Source organism: Chenopodium quinoa, unplaced genomic scaffold, assembly GCF_001683475.1.
Source record: "Chenopodium quinoa cultivar QQ74 unplaced genomic scaffold, ASM168347v1, whole genome shotgun sequence".
Classification (NCBI taxonomy): Eukaryota; Viridiplantae; Streptophyta; class Magnoliopsida; order Caryophyllales; family Amaranthaceae; genus Chenopodium; species Chenopodium quinoa.
The window spans coordinates 2,198,309-2,221,122 of NW_018745281.1; the positions used below are offsets into that span (position 1 = coordinate 2,198,309).

Here is a 22,814-nt window from a genome sequence, read left to right on the forward strand (position 1 = left end):
AGTAAGAACAATGTTACCGGGAATGAGACTGAGTCGCGGACTATGTCTCTCTCTTTAGAACATTCACGGTACTGCCTCGAAGTTGTGCAAGCAGCTCGTACGTACCGGATGTCCCCAGGATAAAACAGCCTCTCAAGACAAAAGTATACCGATGGATTTGCACAGAACCACCGACTAACCAAGCACCAAAAATATAATGAAACTGCTCGAATTCTGGATTCTTTAGAGGAAGAGGATTAGAGAATTTTTTTTCTATGATTAAAACGGTGAACAAAGACATTTTTTATATGCAAAACAGTAGCATAACGGTAGCAAAAAACCGTTCCAAAACCAGCGTGATTAACGTCGAAACGGTCAATTAAAAACGGTAATTAACCCAGTCAAAACGGTTACCATAAATTAGGGAAAAACGGTAGCATTAATTCTGGAATTAACTAGAAAACGGTAATGTTGAATGAGTCTTAAAACGGTTATGAAGGGAATCAGTCAAGTCAAAAAACGTTTAGCAAAAATCAAGGCACTAAAACATGTTCAAAAATTAAGTTTATTTAATAAACCCGACCCAGCCCGACTCGGTTCAATTTGACGCGCGTGCAAGGTTATCAGGATCGGGATCCTACTTTGGATCGGTGAGAGGAGTAGGATTGAATCGGCAAAATCGGATCGTAGAATCATAAGATTCTACAAAATTGATAAAAATAGTAATAAAAGGGTTGTTATATAATTAGATAACATTTTTTAAGCCATAAAAATGGTAAAATTTATAGTTTTAGTAGTTGGATAGTAATTTTCTTAGCTTAGAGAATTAGTTTGATTACATTAGGCTCATTTTAATAAGTAAAAAGTAAGATCGTACGATCTTGACCGATCCTACTCGATTCTGACTGATCCTGTACAAACTAATAATAGTTTAAATGAAAAACAAGATCGTCCGATCCCACCCGATCCTGTACGATCCTGCTTACTCTGCGATTCTGCATCCGATCCGAATTATTTGGCTAAAATGGGATCGTAGGATCGCACGATCCTACGATCTGATCGCGATTTTGACAACGATGCGCGCGTGTGTGTGATAGGTTGGCTTAGTAGGTAAGTCCTCCCTCTCCACAAAATGTGGGTAGCCCAAGAGCCACACCCAAATATTCCACACTTTACTATATAAAGGAGGAAGACCTTCCATTTCTCACCAACATTGGATTTTTTGTTTTTCACAAAATTCACACATCAAAACACTTTGTACCAACAAGAATGAATTAAGAATTAATAATGTAAAAATGAATTAGAATTTAATATTAAAAAAATGGAAAGCACGTAAAATTGTTGGACTTCTTAATAAAAAAAATAATTAAGAAAAAAAAAGGAATGAAATTCCTTAATTAAATAAGGCAGCATACTTGATGTAGATGCGTATATAATCTATATATATATTGATCATTGATAATGAAGGCAATATAAGAATGAATAATATGAAATACGAAGTATCGGAATGGGAACCACGTTAAACCTCGTTGGACTATATCAAAAATATAATGAAAGAATGAAGAATATTGTCCGTCAAAATTTAAAATAAATAAATAAATAAATAAATAAAATAAAATTATTGTAGGTTCACCTTGGATTTTGATCCATATATATTGGTATGTAGACAATGTAGTAAATAGTAATACCAGTACATTTCTTCAAAAAAAAAAAAAAAAGTAATAGCAGTACATAAAATGGGGGCAACTGCCGAGAAAAGAAACAAACAGATGATTATTGGTTAAGATGTTTATGGTGGTGCTAATTGTACTAAGCAGTAATCATGTAGCTCGGGCAGCAGCGACGTTTACCACTGATAGAAACTGCCTATTTGCAAGATTAGATGCAGCCCATATATTATCAGTACGAATTTTGAGCTTGAGATCAAACGTATTGATGAACTTGAGCAATGCAGCCGAAGAAATTCAAAAATTCAACAACGAAGAAAGTATCAAGTATTCTGAGATATTACGGAATGGCCAATGCCCACCAGAAGATGTACATGCCTTCAGAGAGTGCCTGATGGTTCATACAACCAATATGCTTAATGACTTCAAACAAAAAGTGCTTGATATGTCACGAACCCAGCTCACCCGTGCTTTTGCCTTTAACAAGCTTACTGAATCCCTCACAAAACTGATGGACTCTTGCGTTAAAAAGTACTTATTACCAGCTAATAGCTAATCTTCCTCTTCCTCGTGTCCTATCCCATGCACCTATGTCTATTTGCATTTGTATGCTTACGCTTGTGAGTTATATAGAGGGTTGCCTACATCGTACGGAGTATGGGAACTGAGATTCAAAGATTGGAGCTGCATCCTGTCAAGACCAAGCAAGAATAATGTTTCTTTGTTTTCCATGTGTAACAATTAACAAAGAGTTAGGACAGACTCTTAAAAACAGTTTAACAAGCTTTTTACAAAACCCATGGTTTGTAATACTTTAAAAGGTCTATAATTTTTTTCTTTCTAAAGAACCTTCTGGATTCAGGGTTTTTTTGGGTACTCATATTTTTCTAAATATATAATGTGTTTACGCTAAATTTTTTAAGTATAATACTTCAATTCCTCCATTTTATTACTTTAAAATGCAACATCGCCAACATGTAGAGCTTTCCAACAATTACAATTACTCAAACTAACAGAACGGTACTTAGTTTGTAAGCAAGGTTAGCAACAGTAAAAATTACTCAAAATAACACAACGACACTTAATTTTAACCAACCTGAAACCAAGGAAACAAATGGAACGTCATCAAACTTGCCTTTAATTTAAGAATCAGCATGGTATCCCCTTTCTTTCTTTCGCGTCTCATGTAATGTAAACATTTTTATATATGTTCCTCATTTGATGTACAGATTGGAAGGTGAGGTAACAGGATCCAAATATATGGGGGAAACGAGGATATCTGCAAGGAATTTAAAATATAAGTGCCAAAGTTACAGAAACTGCAAGAATTATACCAAAAAGAAGGCATTACTTTACCTAGGATAGGAAACAAACAACAACAGAGAAAGGCAACATTATAAATTTACCAGTTAAAAGGATTTTCAAACATTCAAAACAAAGGCCAGCAGAAGCTGCAACAAGATGCATACTGCTAATACTTGTCTGAGAGCCATTTCAGACAGCAACGATGCTTCAGCCAAACATCGGTGGTGAAAAGCATAATACCTGAAGGCTTAAGCCTTATCAAAATCCGGGTTTTCGAAGAAAAATTTAAAGCATATAACATCTCAATAATCTCATCTTCCAAAAAAGAAATGGCCAATACCCCCCCCCCCCTCCAACTGTCCAACCCACACACAAATTAATCAATTCTTGTTCTGTTTGAGTATTTCAAAGTTTTTATTTCAATTCATACAGCAAGCTTAAAATATAGAGATGAATGATCCTTGGTAAAATCCATGATGCTGTATGTTGCCTCCAAAACTAGAAAAATTTTCATCAAATTATCGTCAGAAATAGAATAGCAACCTGGTCACACCATATCGTATTGGTTCTGTAAGCTTAAAATATCAACTTCTTTGCCAAAAACCTCCTGTTTTTTTCCATGTCTTTTCTATCCCACCAGGCTCCCAAAAAAAAAACCACCTTCTGAAGGCAGAAGCCACTGAAAGATTAAACAAAGCACGTTACTAAGGGAATTGTTTATTATTGTACGATATTGCCAATATATCACTCCATAAAGAAGGAAGAAAAAGAATATACAAACTTGTCAAAATGACAGCTTTTCCATGTTCCTGAAGAAAGATAATTTTGTTCTTAATTACAAAATAAATATAGAAAATAATGATCTTTAAAGTCTTGCTGATAGCCCAATTACAATTATTTAAAGGCATATTACCACTTTTCAAGGCTTTTGTTCTTCATTTATGCGATTACTAAACATCGAACAACCACCTATCCACCCAACTCTTCTGCCCCCTCTTTCATGACAATTACCAAATAGAACAGAAACCTCCTTTCTATAATCCATTCAATCTTAACTCCTCCCACCACCAACACCCCTCCCACTCACCCAAATTAAACCATCCTCAGCTAGATTCTTAATTACAGGACAGCCCTCAATTCCTCTAAGAAAGTAGAAGATACACTCATAAGTCATAATTGAGGGTTCTCATAATCGTCAAGTCAGCACACATGGAATATAACTTATAAAAATGTAATAGCTGCAATTAAATTAGCATATCAGTATAGGTTAGCATTGGCTAATGAAAGAAAAGTCAATTTGCATTGATGAAGAAGGTTAGGAAGATAATATGAAAAAATGTAGATAGAGACAATGGATGATTGAACATCACAACATTTAAAGCTGATTACCTGCAAAAAATTTCCATGCCCCTTAAGCTTAGTGTATCATCAGATGAAACAGCAAAATTCATGTAGCTGAGCTTTCACTTCATGCTGCAGTACTAGTGCTTCCCACCAAGCTTCAGCACAGTGAATGGATTTTAATCGCAATGCATTTGTACCACTGAAAGGTAAAACAGTCAACCTTTCGCATGCAATGATTTCGACTCTTTGAAGAGACTGCCACTCAAAGGAACTCTCACCATAGATACTGACAAGACTTGGTAAACCAATGAGTTCCAGCTTTTTCAGGGAAGGAAGCGTGCCAGATGAGTCCACCATCAGAGACAAAGCAAGCTCTGGATGCTCAGCTGCAATTATTTCAGTAAGCTGAGAGCATTTCTCAATTCTCAAGTATTGCAGGTCCCGGAGATGCTTGGTCATTTCAATGGAGAGCAGCCTTTTCACATATGCACAATCATACAGTGTAAGAGTATTTAACTTTGCAAAGCTTCCAGGCAAGACTGATCCCACCCAGAGAGTCTCAAATTGCTGAAGTTTCAACAGATGAAGCTCTTTCAGCCAGGGATACAAAACAACCATAGGCGCATCGACACCCACAATTTTTTCAATTTTATCACACTCTTCAATGATGCAAATTTCGAGGCACTCCATGTTTTCAACTCCAAAATCTGACAAATTTTTAACACTCTCATGACCAACCATCTCAAATGCACAAACTCGTTTAAGAACATCCTTGATTGCATTAGAAATGTCTTTACCATCAAAATATTTAAGATGTCGTTTAGCCAGGCATTTTGAGATGTCCAGCTGATGTAGTTGATTTACCACATGGACACCAACTGTTAGCCGGAAGGATCTAAATTTCTCATCTGTAAGAGGAAACTGGCTGCTGTTCCAGGAATTGCTGTTAGCAATAAAAGCTTCCAAGCATTTCAAGCTAGGAAAGTGGAAAGAAAGATTATTCAGCATCGACAGTGTTGCTACCTCTTTAGCAATTATAATTGCTATTTGATTCCACCTTGTATCGAGAGGATCAACATCAATTGCTAATTCCTGCAATAAGCAAAGCTTCTTTACCATACCAGAAGGGATCAAGTCCATGTCAGGAGTTTCTTGATTCATAGAACTCATAAAGGAGACTTTCAAGCACTGAAGTTGAGTCAATTCTCCAATATCAGAAGGCAAACTACAAAGACCAGTTTGACATATCTCAAGTACTTCGAGATTTTTGAGTTCACCAACTTCTTTGGGTAATGCTACCAATTGTTGACAATTATTAAGATACAGCCCCCTTAAGTTGGTTAAATCGGTAATAGAATTTGGCAATGAAGTGATCCCTGTACCACACAAGTCCAAAACTTTGAGGCAAGGCATGAAGTGGAAGAATGATGGTGGAATACTGGTTAGCATTTGATTTTGCTGGAGGAACAATGTAGAGAGTGTATAGCATTCAGGTTTTTCAGGTAAGCACTGTAGGTTATTGCGGATCAGAGAAATTACTCGGGCACATCTCCATTGTTCAACTGGAGGATACCCTAGCTTTTCATCAGGCCTTACCAGCAATAACCAATTAGTATCTATATCGGCTAACTTGAGTGCCATTTTACGGAATATGAGAGGCATTTTCACAAACTCCTTCTTACACCTGTCAAAAAGGTGTTTTTCTATGAGAGTTTCCAGTAAAATCCGTCCTTCATGACGTGCCTTTGAAAACATGTGTGTCTTAGCAATCAAACCTTCGGCTTTCCAGCACTCTATTAAATAATGTTGGCAAATCTCATGGTCTTCAGGGAATGATGCTCCGTACAGTAAGCACTGCTTCAGATTGTCACCTAATCCATCATACACTAGTCTGAAAACATTCAACATTTCTTCCATGGGCTGCAGCTGATGATCTGACGGTGATTGCAACTTTGACAAAATCTTCAGCCATAAGTCTTCACTAAATTTATTTTTAAGCATCCTTGCCACAACTTTAATCAACTGTGGCAGTTCTCCACACTCTTTCAGTACTCGTTCAGCTATTGGCCTGATAGTTGGATGCTCTACTGCTTCACCAGCAATCTTTCGGAAGAGTTTCCAAGCATCTGTTCTGCTCATCCTCTCCACTTTGATATCTTCATCTACATCCATCGAATCACATAAGGATCTGTATCTAGTAGCCAAGACAATTTTTCCATGCTCATGACTACGAAGAATTCCCACAGCACGTAAATCAACTTCCGAAAATACTTCATCTAAAAGTACAAGATACTTCTTCCTTTCCAGAGAATTACGCAGTATCAACGGCAGATGATAATCACTGCAGATGCTCTCAACATTCAATTTCAATCTGTCTGCAATAGTCTGTTGTATTTTACGAACACTCCCTCCTTTGGAGACTGTCACCCATATTACAATGTCAAACATGCCATTCTTTTCAACCTTGTATTTCAGGTTTTCCATTATTGTTGTTTTGCCAACTCCAGACATACCCCATATCCCAATACTCTTTATACTGTCATCACTCAAGTAACCCAACAACTTTTCTACAACATCATGAAATGTATCCATGTCATCCAATTCGTTCACAGGCTTCTTTTCAGAGAGACTGTTGCTCATCGGCAAGGTGATTTCAGGTTCCATTCTGTCTTTAAGAGCAACAATTGCCTCAGTTACTTTTTTCATCTCTTCACAAAGCTTCACAATACTAGGTAAATTTACAAGTCTTTGGCCATGTTCGCACGAAATCATGTATCTTTCTTTTATATCCTCAAAATCCCGCTTTATTTTTTTGACATCATCCAGCCAAGTACCATATTCATGCTTCTTTCTTGTAGCTAAGTGACTACTAATCAATTTACTTATATCTACCTCCTTGGTAAAGAGTTTTTTTGCTTGTTGCTGAAGATCTTGGAAGATGTCATCCACGCTAACAGCAAGGTCATATTTCTCCTTGAAAGAGCGATATCTATCTGAAACTGCTTCATCCATCTTGAGCCAGTGCCACTGTAACAATTAAGAGGTGCATGAGTGCCATATTGTTCACAAGAGAGCTTTATTAAGCTACTGTATTTTCTTGTCCCTAGAGGACAACAGCCCTTAAAAGGCTGAGGCAAAGAAAGGGATTGGGAAAGTACCCACAATTAAACCACCATATCACCCAACCATGAGTTTTAGAGGTGGTGAGGATCAAACCTCCAAATTCCAACCTCCTAGTTGGGAGGTCGAAGCTCTACCATTGAGCTCCCACTAGATTCTTGTATTAAGCTACTACGCAGGAAGTTATGAACTTATGACATCTAGTGAGTCAATTATAAAAATAGCGTTTTGTGACCATTGACATACATAAAGATGCAAACACAAAACAGAATTCAAGAGTAATCCTTTAGGCTAAAAAGGAGAAAAGAAACACCTAAGAAATTATATCAAGAACCAAAATTTCCATAAGATCTCCATTTCTATAATAATCATTACCAAACATAGGAAAAACAGACACAAAGATCAAATTTCATCCCTCAAACTATCGAAATCAAGAGAATAACATGAGTCAATCGTGCACTAGGTTGCATAAACCAATAATAACAAGAAAAGCATTAGTGCAGTATGAGTCAATCAAGCTAGGATTTGAACTCTATGAAGCAGACTTCTCCTTACATTTAACCAGCTAAGCGTTGAATGATTACACAAACCTTTATTTTTAAACTAATTAATTCCAAATAACAAAATGATATCTACACAATAACTCAAATTAATATACAACTGCAAGAATATCAAAACTTCCAGGGCAAAACTATATTGAAAATCCAAACTAAATAGCTCAGTTGGTAAAGTCTTGGAAGACCTCGGATCAAATCCCGTTGATTACATTACTATTTCTTATCTAAGACCTCGGATTAAATCCCGTTTACATAAGCACATTACTACTCCTTATGCTTTCTATGCATCAAACAATATGAGCAAAAGTACTACTTTCAGCATAGTACAAGAACCAATTCCAGATAATTAAGAAATTGAAATTTAATCAGAAAAAAATAAAAAATAAAAAAATGGGAGAAGCAAGAATACCAGTAAAGCGGTAGTGAAGCAAAAATTCGAGATCCAGAAGCGCTCTCTCTCCTCGAAGAAGTCAACTGACAAGTTCAACAGCAAGATTTTGGTCGCCTTCTATCGACCGCCATGGTTCCCAAGAAAATGATTTAAAAATTATTCATTGCTAAAAAATTAGAACTATATATTTTTAATTTCTTTTAATAATTGTATGTTTTAAGTTAATTTTTTGCATAATGATTGGATTAGTTGTTACAAAAAAGCAACATAATCCATATGATTAATTCATTTTTCTAGATTTCTTTGATAACAAAATTCGTTTTTCTAGTTTAGTTCACTTAATTTTTGAAGAAATACCCGCCTAGGTGGGTAGCAATTTAAAAAAAAATTTTTTTTTTTTGAAGAAGTCATTTAAATATTAGTATTTGTATAATTGTATGTGTTGGTTGGAATTGTGCATACAAATTCATATAATATTAATTTATATACTACCCCTAAAAAAAATAAAAAATAAATAAAAAGTAGTTTATAAACTTTATATAGTATTTGTATGTGTTGGTTGGAATTGTGCATATAAGGGCCTTTTGGTGACTTAGGGAATAATATCTAATGTTTTGATAAATTTCGATGGAAATTAGCCGTATTTTTAAATTAAGATGATCATGGGTTGGATTGGCTCGTATCATGTCACGACTTAGCACAGAAAAAGCACATTGTGTCACACAAGTTTGGCATGGCAAGACACACTTTTATACCTACTCGGCATGCTCGTATTCTAATAGAAAAACACACTAAAATAAATTAATTTTAACTTATAGAAATCTGAGCTTATGTTGTGGGCACACTATTGAAATTTTTGGCACGATAGATAGCAAAAAGGCACATTTATGGGCCAAACATAGCTAAGCCTAACACACGCGAGCCCGATATAACCCGTACCATCTCTATATATTTTTTTTTTTGGAATTCAAATTTGACAAGTCATTCACTTCAACTTTCTATTGATTAAGCACTTATGAATTCTAAGCAAGAAGAGCAAATGATATAGAATAATCTCTCTATTGCATGATAATTGAGATGCTTTGACATTTATCATAACTTTGACCATTTTTTTTTTGCCATTATATACTTCATATTGATAATTACAATTTATCACAATAAAAGTTAAAACGTGTTAATCATAATTAAACAAAGGGAGTAGCTCACAAAACCATGTGCCGAGTGATTAAGGAAAACCGTGTACTATAAAAATATTTATTTTATAAAAATAGAGGGAGTAGCAAGTAGTCATATTATGGAAAGGAATGAATCTAACATCTTAACGATATTAAAGTCAACTTATGTTTGGCTCTCTATTTCTTCCCTCTTTTGGCCATTACCACTTCACATCTTCTCCTTGACCACCTACCACCACAACGGGCCCACATTTACTGCGTAACCGGGCTCATTACAGCCCGCCCCTGGCCCGTTCTATGACCTTTCGAAGTTTTCAACTCTTAGATCCTTAAATTATATGGAGTTGATGAAGATCAGTAGCAAGGAGAAAGATCTTTCTGGAATTAGGTTCTAATTTAGTACCAATTTGTTTTTCAAAATGTGATTTTTCAATAATTAATCTACAATAATTTATTGATTTTTGTAATTACTGATTATATACTTCAGCATTTTTTTGATTTTTGATATTTGATTTTTGGTTTTTGATTTATGCAGGAAATCGTATGAGCAAGTATGGAAGCAAGACTCACATTTCCCAGTTAAACGTAAGAGAAGCAACATACAATCAACTGAGTAAGATTCTATTCCATTTTCAATTGATTATTTTTTGCTACCATTTTCAATTTATTATTTTTTGCTAATTTGCTTGTTAGTTCTTGTTCTTGTTGTTGTTGGTTGACTTGTTTCGTTGTTTGTTAGTTATGTGATTTACAATTAACCTGTATTTGCGAACGGGTTTTAATTCCGCCAAGTGTATAGTGTTTATCGTAGATGGAAACAACTGTATGGAGGGAAGGTTGGAGTATGAACTATGAATATTAAGTTGGTCGAATTCGGATAGATTTGAATAAGAACTATAAATTAACACACATTAGGAATTGAAATACGTATTAATAAAAAATGAGTTGGTTGAAATGAGAACTTTAGTTGATTAATTAATCATATAATGAGTTAAGCATGATAGATGATAGATTTGCCCTTTCTTAATACCAATTATCTTTCTTGGGAATATAATCATGCCTAGTTCCATTCAATCATGCAATACAAAGAACTTTCGCAAACAATTTATCACAAGAGCAAATTTTTGTTTTCATTAGGGTTCATATGTCAATAAAGAGTCGATTTTTGTTATGAAACTAATCACGTTCATTACTTACTATAATGAATCCAATCTTTATAAGGATGAATTTTAATTACATCAGTTCAGGATCGATCCATGCTATTGACTTATATAAAGGTTCAACTCAACCTTAGATAAGTAGACTACTCATAGACTTCCATGTCGGTATCCCTCTAGAGTAACATGCTAACTTTCATACACAACATAGTGTTTATTTTCCCTTGGAATATGTCCCCTGTAAAAATACATTCATAATTGCGATTATTCTTTTGTAGTTGAGAAAACCTTAAATCAACAAAAGCTATGACCTTCATTTAAAAAAAATTGTTGACTTGGAGTTATGGAGTATGTAAGCTCTTCTATATGCTATATTGGCTATTTTACCTGTTAAGGGTGACACTTTTGGAGCAAGCTCACATGAATAAACTATGTACCAAAACAAATCTGCCATAACTCAATTATGTTTATTATTTTGTTTTCCGTGAGAAAGTTTGAGGAGAAAAAAAGAGTTACAAATAAAAAACAATGTGTTGAGTTATACCTTGCTGAAAATATGTGTTTAAACTTTGACATCTTTTGGCTCTTAGGATTGTCGTTCAGGAACTTACAGATGATGGATATTCTTGGAGGAAATACGGGCAAAAAGAGATATTAGGATCAAAGTATCCACGGTATGAGTCCTTGATAAACTTGTGTACTTCCTCCGTTCTTTTTTTATTGCACCATAGGAGTTGGCCATAATTCTATTGACACGCAATGATAGGTATTTAGTAATAAGTAAACGAAATTAAAATTATGGTATGAGCGTATGACTCTACGTAATCAGTTGGCCTTTAAATAAAGCTGAAGAAAAAAATTTCTAATAGTTAGGGGAAGGATTACTCATTCAATGAAAGGAAATGAACAAGTAAGGTTTCCAAAGTTCTTATCAAGCCTAATTCGAAAAGACTAATACTTGGCTGGGCTTGGCTTGTTGACATCCTAGCATCGAGGAATTATGATAATAATTTGTCATGGTTGTATGAAAGTTCACTAGACATTTCATTGATTTATATAGTAGCACTTCTTACTTTAGTTTCATTATTGGTGGTTTATTGAGATTAATACTATCTCGTACCATGAAAGAGATGGAATGATTCTCATCTAAACATATAGTAATGGAAGATTGAAATATTTTGTAGATACAATGGTGTTGAAGATATTTTAAGGGCATGCTTGATTTGGGTTCACAAGAAGGGGGGCAGGTAATAAGAAAAAATTAAGGAGCATGAAGGCAAGAAAAGGTGGTGGTAAAAGGGATGAGATGGTGGTGATGTGAAAAAGAGGGAGAAATGGTGTTATAACATCCTACTTCTCCCTCCACTTTACACCCAAACGAAGGTAATTCCCCCATACTTCCCTCCTCTTTGCACCACCATGCGATCGTCCCCTCTATCACCATGGCACCACCCCTATCCACCTTTTTTTACCATAAGTTGTCTGCTGTTACCCCCAATTCAAGCATGCCCTAAATGTTGTTCTGACCATGCTTCGTTTGTCTGCCGTTACCCCTAGTCATTTGTGTTAAGCATCAATGAATACGTTTGCTGTGTGTTGTTCTTTAGTATCAACGTGCACAAGTTTGCATATGATTAATGGTATAATTTATTCAACAGGAGCTATTTCAGATGTACGTATAAGGAAGAAGGTTGTGCAGCTGTGAAGAAGGTGCAGAGGATTGATGAAGGTGATGCTTACCAAATTTCCTATAAGGGTCTTCATACTTGCTCTAATGGAGCCAGAATTATACGTAAGATTTCACTTTTATGTTTATTTTGTAAATTCACATCAGCGGTCACTTGCTTTAAACTGTTTAAAGTATTTCAAAGAAATCTTCTTTATCAATCTCTTTTCAGATTTTGTACCTCAACTTCTTTCAATTCTCAACAACTAATTTCCAGCAATTAGGTCCCATCTTAATGCCTGACTCTTCATTGGAATTGCCCATTATATTGTCTAATCAACCAATGACATCTAGAAATGTCAGATTAAAACAGAAAAAGATCATGTTTTATGCTCTATGGTGTATATATGTATACCTTGAGCCTTGGATGAAAGGGGACAAAGAATGGGCATCTGGGAGGAGAAAAGGCAGGTATTGAGAAGTTTTTCTCCCCACTCATTAAACACACCTAATGAAGTTTATGCTAACCAAGGATAAGGATGTGCACATATGGTGTTTAAAACCGTCTTCTATGACATAATGAATTATGTTGCTCATGTTTGCAATGTTGTCACTCTACTGATTAATATGGTTCAAACAAACACATAACTAAGATTGTTGTTGAATTAAGTTTTGATGTGTGAATACTGTTGGTGAACAGAATTATGTAGTTGAACCAAATTTGATATGTGTGACACCGTGAAATTATTATATCTATTGACAGCACCTTTTGATAGTTTGTGAAGCTTTTATGGCCCGTTTGGTAGGTGGCTATAAATAGTGGTAATGGGAATGAGTTTGTATGTGAATTTGTAAGGTGAATCAAGGTTCATCCCCATGGCAATGCAAGTTCACTTCAAATTGTCCATTTTTCTTTATAATTTTCATTCCCACCTAATACCTCCTCCCTAGTGGTAATGGATGGTAATGAAAACACATGAAGAAAACACATGCTTAAGGATGAATTTGCATTATTATGGGGATTACAATGTTAATATCGTACCTAATTTACACTTAAAATTCATTCTCATTGCTGCTATTTATAACCGGCTACCAGATGGACCATTAGTAGTTTATTGATCTGTAGTACATAACTACATACTTTCTTCAAAACGTGCAGACCTAAAAGATTTCCCTTGGTTTGAAACCTTAGTTAATCAGTAAAAAATGAAGATAGGGGAAAGTTTGGGAATAGTTTTTTTTTATTTATTTTTTATTTTTTATTTTTTAAATTTCTTTTTATTTTTTGTTCAGATGTTGTCAATGTCATCAACTCATCATCCTAGTACTGGACATCTTAACACTACTCTTGACATCTAACGCACTCATTTATATCCTTGTACTTTCTTTGTTCATTTGCTAGCTAGGTTTCCTTTAAGCTTCATATACTTATTCTACTCTCCAAATGACAAGTGCACAGAGAAATCAGCATATCTACTTTTCTATCTGCAAATTCTATTTCCTATTGTAAACTAGCATACTAACTATCAATTTTATTTCATAATTGGATATATGCAGCAGGAAGCACCAGTGGGGCCTCAGACTCACAATCTTTCAAGATATCCTTTGGCGTGGATGAATGTAGGGCACTGGAAGCTCCAACTGAATTGACAGGAACAGAGTCATTTACTATTACAGGAATTCCATTTTTTGGTTCAAAAGGCACCAATACTCCTGACAGCGAGAGGGAAACCTATGCAAAATGTTCTCAAAATCAGAATGCTGATGTAACTAGTCAAATAAGACTAGATGAATCCATCATATCAACGATTCATAATGCTGATGTTACTAGTCAAATAAGACTAGATGAATCCATCATACCAACGATTCACAATGTTGACTCAACATTTAGCGCAAATGACAAAATAACGAAAGAGGGAGAGATCGAAACCAGTTTGACTCATTGTCGCTTGAGAAATGTTGTAAACTTGGGCTTCAGTTCTTGGCCAACAGCGAAGTATAGTAAATCAACTGATTGCAGTCTGCAGAGATTATTATCAGCTTTTCAGGATGTAGAAGTCAAGAAAATTGGCATATATGGAGCTGGTGGTATAGGGAAAACCACATTGATGAAAGCCTTTCTTTCACGCGATGATGTAAAGAGATCGTTTGACTTGGTTCTTTGGGTAACTATACCAAGATGCTCTTCCCGAAGAAAGATACAGAATTCATTAATCCAGCAGCTATCTTTGAATGTGCCAAATATAAAGTCTGATGATGAAGTTGCTATGATCCTTCTGCAGACTCTTTTAGCAAGGAAGTTCATTTTGTTTCTAGATGATGTATGGGAGTATATTGATCTGCCAATGGTGGGAATTCCTATCGGCAATCTAGATAATGACTATATGATAATATTGACAACCATATCAATCCATATCTGTGAAGCCATGGAAGTGGATAGAACCATTGAAGCTCAGGTTTTATCTAGGAAAGAATCACTACAATTGTTCCGTTTTCATGTGGGTAATGTCATGGTTTCTGAAGATATTGAGCCTTATGGCCGTGCAATTGTTGACGAGTGTTCTGGTTTGCCTTTGGCGATAAAAGTTGCTGGAAGTGCCTTGAGAATGGATAGCAGTATATTTGCATGGAAGAGTACAGTAAAGAACATATTATTGACTAATTGCCTTCAGGTACTTAAAATTGGATATGATAGGCTCAAAGAACATGATATTAGAAGTTCCTTTCTCTATCATGCTTTATTCACAGAAAGAAAAGCAGTTAGTATTTCTTCTCTTGTAGGGTACTTGGTTGATGAAGGCATTGTTTCTGGGAGTATGTCAGATGCACATAGAAGAGGACATGATATTATTAAATATCTCATTGACGTCTCTTTATTGCAGTGCACTGATGATGGTTTGATGGTTGAGATGCATGGTTTTTTACGTGATTTGGCATTAGTGATTCTCTCCGATGCAAAAGGGTTACAAATGCTTTTGATTCGTTATTTTAGGTCTATACTGTCACAGAAAACTCTTTTGTCTCACATAAGCAATCCCACATTTGAGCAACCAGAAGGTCACCTTTCCATATTGAAAGCAGGTGATGATCTCAGTGAACCACCGTCAGAGGAAGAATGGGAAGAAGCAAAAATGGTCTTTTTGATGGATAATACACTTTCAAGTCTACCAAAAAGGCCAGCCTGCTCAAAATTATTAGCATTATTCCTCCAAAGAAATAGCTGTTTAAGAGTCATACCTTCATCTTTGTTCGAGAACATGTCTTCTCTCCAAATTCTAAACCTGTCCAAAACCAGAATAAAATCTTTACCACAGTCCCTCACAAAACTTGAATGCTTACAGGTATTGATTCTCCGGAACTGTCAACGTTTGTTTTACCTCCCACCTACAATTGGGGCTCTGAAACACCTCTTGGTTCTTGATGTTCATGGTACAGAAATATGCCAGCTGCCTGATCAAATATGTGAGTTGCTTTGTTTAGTTCACTTGCAAGTCTGCTTTTATGGATCCATGGATGAGGATGAATGTGCCATGCTGCCACCACAGTTGATCTCAAAGGGAATAATGTCCAATCTTGTTCAGCTAAAGGAGCTCAGCATTAATGTATATCCTGGAGATCCACGATGGACTAAGGTTGCATCGGATGTAACAACTGAAGTGAGCAACTTAAAATTATGCTCCCTATCTTTCCACTTTCCTGATATAAAAAATCTCGAGTATTTCATTGATGTGAGTCCAGCTTGGCTACACCGAACTTTGACCCATTTCAAGTTTGTTGTGGGCCATGATGTCAAGCGTGTTGTCTCTCATGTTTCTGATTACCTTGAACATGAGTATTATCAGCAAGATCGGTGCTTGAGGTTTGTTAATGGTGAAGGTATGCCTGATGCAGTTGGTAAAGTGCTTTCCCAAGCTACAGCATTTTATGTAGATCATCACCTAACTGCTCAGTCCTTGACACAATTCGGACGGGCTACTATCAATGATCTAAAGATTTGTGTTGTAAGGGATTGCCCGAAACTAAAAGCAATAATAAACAGCACAAAGCGGACAGGAAATTTCTTTCCGTTTCTAGAGCTCTTGAGCATCCATTATTCCTGGAACCTGTGCTGGATTTGGGCAGGTCCCATTCGAGCTGGAAGTCTCTCAAGGCTTAGGCGATTATCAGTGCATTCTTGCCCAAAACTGGAATTAATTCTGTGTCGTTCCATGGTAGCTGTTCTATCCAACTTGGAGGAGTTGACTGTTGAGGACTGTCAATCTTTGAAAAATGTCATTAGCAGCCAGGATCAGAGTTCTGCAGATCACGATATTGGTGACAACGATTTTTGTGAACCAAATGTTACTGATGTCAACTCCATTGAAGATGTTGGAAACGACCAGATGGAGGTTGACCCGCCTGATGCTGCAGAGCTTAGGTTAAAGGTACTGAAACTTCATTATCTTCCCAAACTGGTAAACATTTGGAATAGTGGTGATATACCCTGCTTAGAGTATATCAGTATCTACAACTGTCCTCGAATGAAGAATCTCGATCTAAAATCTCCTGTTGAGGCCACCATAAAGGAGATCAAAGCTGAGACTTGCTGGTGGGATGGTTTGGAATGGCGGGATCCTGCATTACCAGCTAAACTTCAGGGTCGTTTTAAGGAAATCCAGTCTGATGATATATGGAATTCGATGTAGCCATGGACTGGTACAGTTTCGAGTTCAAAGTTTTCACATTTTTTTAGACTAACTACATAGTAGATAACTGGAGTCTAATTAGGTGATGAATAGACTAATCACACTTACAGTAGATCAAATATAGTTCTATGTATGTTGTCTAAGCTATATACTGTTTAATTAATTTTGTTTACCTATTGACTATTGTTTTAGTACTGAGAGTAAAAGAACATAAAAGTACGAAGTACTTAGTTATCCTGGAGTTCAGGTTGTATGAATTGAAATTGATTATACGACATGGTAATTATTATCCGTTGTTTCAAAGGTGATTGAGCTGGTGCTGCTTGTAGTATGTACTTTAAAATAAGCAAATCCCAACTTTGGGAGTGAAATTTTATACTTTTACCTTTCTACCCTAATATAATTTTCATTACGCTTCCACCTCTCCTTGTCATTTTAAAAATAAATTAATGAAGTGTGGCCTAGGCAATGCCATAGATTGTATTATTTGAGCCATAACATATAAGTTATATAATGATTGAACAGAGGACATGGGAGATGGAGGGATCCTCAAGTGGTTGGAGGTTCGATCCTCATCCCCCCATTTCTGTGATAGGGTGGAGGGACCCTCCCATATGTTACCGATTTAAAAATATAATAATATAATGATTGAACAAGCTAAAAGATTGATTGAAGAAAAGACAAGGCAAGCTCTGTTTAAAATCTAACATTTGTGTAATAATTTAATTTATTAGTTTATACTTGTGACAAGCTACAATGTGTTTTAGGCCCTTGTAGTTATCCATTGGAATATTTTGTAGCTAGAAAGTATATACCGTTGTACAAAGTAGCTTCAAAAATTGATATAGCAAAATAAGCTACAATACATATAGTTTGCCATTGGAGATGCTTTAGCATGAGTCAGTTTGCCAAACAAAAAAAAAAAAAAAAAATAGAGCTACTGTCCTGTTAACCAGTACCTTGGAAATACTGCACATGGAAAATGTTGATCCCATTCAACCTAGATAGACTAGACAAGGTACTTTCCATACCAGTCATACTCAATTAGCTAGTTTCAGAATTCAGATATTTTCATACTGCTCTATATTAAGATTACACAGCACTCTTTCTGAAAGATACTCATTTAGAACACTTTTCAATCAGGAAACCATGTGATAACCTTATCTTAACACAAACTAGCAAGAGTTCAAGACCATACATTAACTCTTTCAGCAACTAATTTTCAGGACAATGTTGGTACAATGATGTGCACGAACAGAATAGGAGTCGTGACGTGATTCATTTAGCGTCAGTTTCTGACTTGATTCTTCAAAGAAAATCAGTCAGCCAGGAAACCTGAAAATTACCAGTATTATGTTTATGCATTAACTGAAAGGGGCAAACTCATGCGCAACAAGGTTTTTCCCTCTTTTGTGTTCCTCCCTTGTACACAATTTGATTTACCTAAGTTGGCCATTGGCCAAACTCTACTTTGCTGAATGCAGATCCAATAGTCCATTTTGACAACTTCTCAACATGGTAGTAATCTCATACCAATCAAGTCATTATCAGATCAGACAACATCACTGTCAGCCTGCACCAATGAATAACTAACATTAACATAATTAACCAAACAATGCATCAGAAAGAAAACATATTAACCGAATATTAGAGCAATTGAGGTCCGCTCCATCATCTCGGTCATTACCATTAGTCTTCAGTCTGATTCTAGCTGAACTGAACAATCAAACTTTGTAACGTAACTCCAAGTGCTTCAAACAAGGTTAGTTAACCACAATATTGTTGTTTCAGAAACTTTGGTGCAAATGTTCACACCACTTATCTTCCAGTATAATCAGCTAGTCGGGGTCACACGCATTGTACATCTGTTCACACCACTTATTTTTCAGATTCTCAACCATAAGTTTGGGGGACTCATTGCACCCAAAACCAGCTGTCTTGTACATCATAGATCTTATTATTCATATTTAAGGTGTAATCTTTACAAACGAGGAAAAGAACACAACCCAGATAACCATCGCTTTCGTTCTCCACCTTATCCAAGGCACACAGCACACTCAGAAACTTAAATTTATTTCTGGACCACTTGTTCCTGAAATACAAACCTATTCAGCTATATATAGGACTCTACCTCTTATAATCTCACAGAACTAAAATTCCTAGGTCATATAAATCCCATTTATCACATATTATCACTTCAGGCAAGAGCCAGAAACCTGCTCAAAAAACAAGCTTCCCCTGAGTAAAACAATAAGCTAAAAGAGTCCAGTAGTAAACAAGATGGGGTCTGATGATACATTAAGCATAGAATCTGAGTCAGTTCTGTCATATAGTAAGCTACAAGGAAGTCAAGTAAACAAGATGGGGCCTAATGATACATTTAGTATAGAATATGAGAGTTGTGGGTTGTGTTTTGAGGAAAATAATAAATTGAGCGAATGTGAGCATATAGAGAGGAAGTCAGAAACAGAAAATAAAGAATGTATAGACATAAAGCAACCTGCCAAGCCCAGTAGCTCTTTCACTCACTCTGTCATCAATATGACTGGGATGGTTATAGGTAAAAAGCTGTAAATAATTAGCCACCTCTTTTCCCATTTTATAATCGGGCATTCATTGCGCAGTCTAAGTAGTTGTTTAACTCCCTATTTGGTAATTAGCTGGTAGCTGATTAATATAGTTGGTTGTATTGGTTTGACTAACTAGTTGTATTAGTTGGTTTGACTAGCTAATTGGATTAACTGGTTGTAATTAGCTAACTCTCTAAAAGTGTTTGGTAAATAGCTCTTAATTAGCTTATTATTAGTTATTTCAATGTATTTAACAACCAAAAAACTTAATATTGAGCTATTTCAAAAAAAAAAAAAAAAAAAAAAACTCTTTCAAAGTTATTTACCAAACCCCCAAGTTAACTTAATCAGAATGGTCAAATCTCTAATAGGCCTCAATAAACTAAAAGTTCTCCAAAAAGCTCTTTACCAAACAAGGCCTAAACATAGAAAGTTTCGTTTTCCATGAAATAGACAAAATTGTTTGGTTGCACTTAAGGTTGTAGAACTACCTTACTTCCTGAGGGGAGTTCCAATCACCTAAGAGGAACTTGGTATATTGGTAAGCGATTTCTCCCTGAAATTCAAACTTTCCAAACGTGTTTGTCAACCAAAAAAGATTATCAATCCTGAGAATTTCCAATGCAACTTCTGAAAATCAAACCACAAATTGTCAAAACACAAACAGTTACTCTTTCAAGAATAACTTATTTCCCTTGTTTCAACATTTTTGCAGGTCTAGGGCAGTTATCTACATCATACGGCCTGGAAAACGGAGGGTGGGTTTCTGCATTCTTACTTGTAGGACTCGGAATGATATGTGCCTATAGTGCTTGCCTACTTGGTAAATGCCTCGACAAAAATCCTGAGTTAAGAAGCTACACTGACATTGGACAGCAAGCATTCGGGACAAAAGGAAAAATCATAGCTACAATACTTATCTATACGGATGTTTTCATGGGCCTTGTATCCTACACAATTTCACTTCATGATAACTTAAACATGGTCATTAAAGGAATTCCTATTAAGGTACCCTTGATCAAAAAATCAAAGCTACTAACCACGACAGCAATTTTGGTGACACTTCCTAGCCTATGGCTCAGAGACTTTACTTCTATAGCTTTTCTATCAGCAGGTGGAATTATCATGTCAATGCTCATTTTTCTGACAGTGACAGGTACAGCAATTTTTGGGGTGGTGAATGCAAACCATAACATACCAGTGCTGCACCTAAACAAAATTCCTCATGTAACTGGACTTTATGCCTATAGTTATGCAGGACATACTGTTTTTCCCAACATATACACATCCATGAAAGATCCCTCCAAGTATCCAAAGGTAACTTCCAGTCATTTTCATGAAAGTACAGTAAGATGGCTGCAGTATGACCAGAAATTAACTATTATACCTACCCAAGAGCTTCTACCACAGTGACAACATGAGCATGCAGTGGTTTGCATATTTTCGGTTGGGTTTACCTCCTTAGGCCATGTCCTTTTCATCTTTGAAATATAATATTTTTGAAAAAAATCAATTTATTGATACATGTAATTAAGTAAACATTAGAAGAAGAGAACAAGGGCTAAGTGTCAGCATAAAAGTCAAGGACGCCAAGGGGTCCATTCATAATTGTTGGGCACAATCTATCCTGTGTGGGAGTCTAAGATAGGCTGGCCTGTGTTTGATCTCCTCCCACCCGCCCCCGCCCACCCCCCCCCCCCCAAGCACCCTCTGTGTAACTAGTAATTTTAATATATGAATAAAAGAAGAAAGTTGAAAGGTAGCTATTTTTTATTCTTTTTGGCAAACTGATGTTCTTTCCTGCACTCTGGTTCTTTTCAGGTTACTGTATTGAGCTTCACTACAATCACGGCGCTTTACACAGCCTTGGCTTTCATGGGAGCAAAAATGTTTGGCCCCAACATAAACTCTCAAATCACCCTCAGCATGCCACAAGATAGCATTGCCACAAAAATTGCCTTGTGGGCAACAGTGTTGACACCTATGACCAAATATGCACTGAAGTTTGCCCCACTTGCAATCCAACTTGAGCACAATCTTCCTTCTTTCACAAGTTCAAGGACAAGGAAAATCATAAGAGGTAGTATAGGCTCGATCCTTCTTATAGCTATACTAGCCCTAGCTCTTTCTGTGCCATACTTCCAATATGTTCTCAATCTAACTGGCTCTCTTATCAGTGTCAGTATATCTATCATAATACCATGCATCTTCTATTCCAAAATTCATCTTGCTGAAATTTCCAAACCTCACTTGCTCTTCAATGGGATCATCATCATGATTGGGTTCGTTATTAGTTTAACTGGAACTATGTCATCTTCAAAGTCACTCATCAAAAAAATCACAACAGCTACTCCTTCAGGTTGACGATGCTCTCATATTCTCTTTTGGGAATCTATCATAATATGCCTCTAAACAACTCAGATGACATGAACAGAGGGTGTTGAAGATAATTGTAACACTTGTATCATTTACTATATTCTATACAGAATACCTATGTTTAATAGTAATACTTGTTGAAATAGAAGAGACACTTACAGTCTTACAGCTAGGAAGCCTTGTGACTTCTGAATATAAATTGGAATAATAGAGGCGTTTGTTGCTAGGAGAGCCTTGTGACTTCTGAATATAGAGATGCACTTCACTGAAACTTTCAATTTTATCATAACAATGATAGAATAGATTTATATCAGGCAGGTAGATATCAAGCTTCTACCAGAAAATAAGCAACAATTTAATGGTAGTGTTATATTCACAGGAAAACCCTATATGAAACTATTTTTCCCTAATATAGAACTTATTGGCCCTCATTTTAACCCATTTTTTTGTTAATTAATCTTGGGTAGCCCTAACTGACATTACAGTGCCTTGCTCAAAATCATTATCTACTGTGGTTTAACCAATCAACCTGATCCGAACAAATATGCCAGAAAACATCAAGAAAGAAAGAAAAATTCTGCAACCTAGTATAATTTTATAAGAGCCTTGCACAGTGTATACATGGCTAGTTGATCTGGTCTCACAAATACTCAAAAATGGCAGGGTGATAAATATTCAACAGTAGGGTAGAGTGATAAACTCTGCAACCATGCTGTCCCAACTTTCCCAGATTACCATTAACAAGCTATAATTGCTTTTGTTCTCCAGTATAAGAAGAAACAACAACTAAGTAGAAACTATCGGACCACATGTCAACATTTC

The 22,814-nt window shown here is 36.0% G+C and overlaps 3 protein-coding genes across 5 annotated transcripts; 2 read left to right on the top strand and 1 right to left on the bottom strand.

Moving 5' to 3' along the window:
* Positions 1 to 1,417: 1,417 nt before the first annotated feature.
* LOC110711650 (disease resistance protein At4g27190-like) lies at positions 1,418 to 8,625 on the bottom strand. 2 transcript variants are annotated; one of them, XM_021890066.1, is made up of 5 exons: positions 8,382 to 8,624; positions 4,341 to 7,322; positions 3,495 to 3,630; positions 2,743 to 2,925; positions 1,418 to 2,337 (listed from the first exon to the last, which is right to left on the bottom strand). In XM_021890066.1, the coding sequence occupies exon 2, from the start codon at positions 7,305 to 7,307 to the stop codon at positions 4,380 to 4,382; it is 2,928 nt and encodes a 975-aa protein (XP_021745758.1). In that variant the 5' UTR covers positions 7,308 to 7,322; positions 8,382 to 8,624; the 3' UTR covers positions 1,418 to 2,337; positions 2,743 to 2,925; positions 3,495 to 3,630; positions 4,341 to 4,379. The 2 variants fall into 2 exon arrangements, with proteins under 2 accessions (XP_021745758.1, XP_021745759.1); XM_021890067.1 differs by lacking the exon at positions 3,495 to 3,630 and having other exon boundaries at positions 8,382 to 8,625.
* A 1,030-nt stretch (positions 8,626 to 9,655) lies between these two features.
* LOC110711488 (disease resistance protein At4g27190-like) lies at positions 9,656 to 17,349 on the top strand. 2 transcript variants are annotated; one of them, XM_021889879.1, is made up of 6 exons: positions 9,656 to 9,926; positions 10,074 to 10,151; positions 11,286 to 11,369; positions 12,354 to 12,487; positions 13,919 to 15,033; positions 15,244 to 17,349. In XM_021889879.1, the coding sequence occupies exons 1-6, from the start codon at positions 9,877 to 9,879 to the stop codon at positions 17,044 to 17,046; spliced, it is 3,264 nt and encodes a 1,087-aa protein (XP_021745571.1). In that variant the 5' UTR covers positions 9,656 to 9,876; the 3' UTR covers positions 17,047 to 17,349. The 2 variants fall into 2 exon arrangements, with proteins under 2 accessions (XP_021745571.1, XP_021745569.1); XM_021889877.1 differs by having other exon boundaries at positions 13,919 to 17,349.
* A 245-nt stretch (positions 17,350 to 17,594) lies between these two features.
* On the top strand, positions 17,595 to 22,750 carry LOC110711541 (amino acid transporter AVT1H-like). Its single transcript, XM_021889954.1, has 3 exons — positions 17,595 to 19,606; positions 20,332 to 20,933; positions 21,438 to 22,750. The coding sequence occupies exons 1-3, from the start codon at positions 19,327 to 19,329 to the stop codon at positions 21,978 to 21,980; spliced, it is 1,425 nt and encodes a 474-aa protein (XP_021745646.1). The 5' UTR covers positions 17,595 to 19,326; the 3' UTR covers positions 21,981 to 22,750.
* The last annotated feature ends 64 nt before the right edge of the window (positions 22,751 to 22,814 follow it).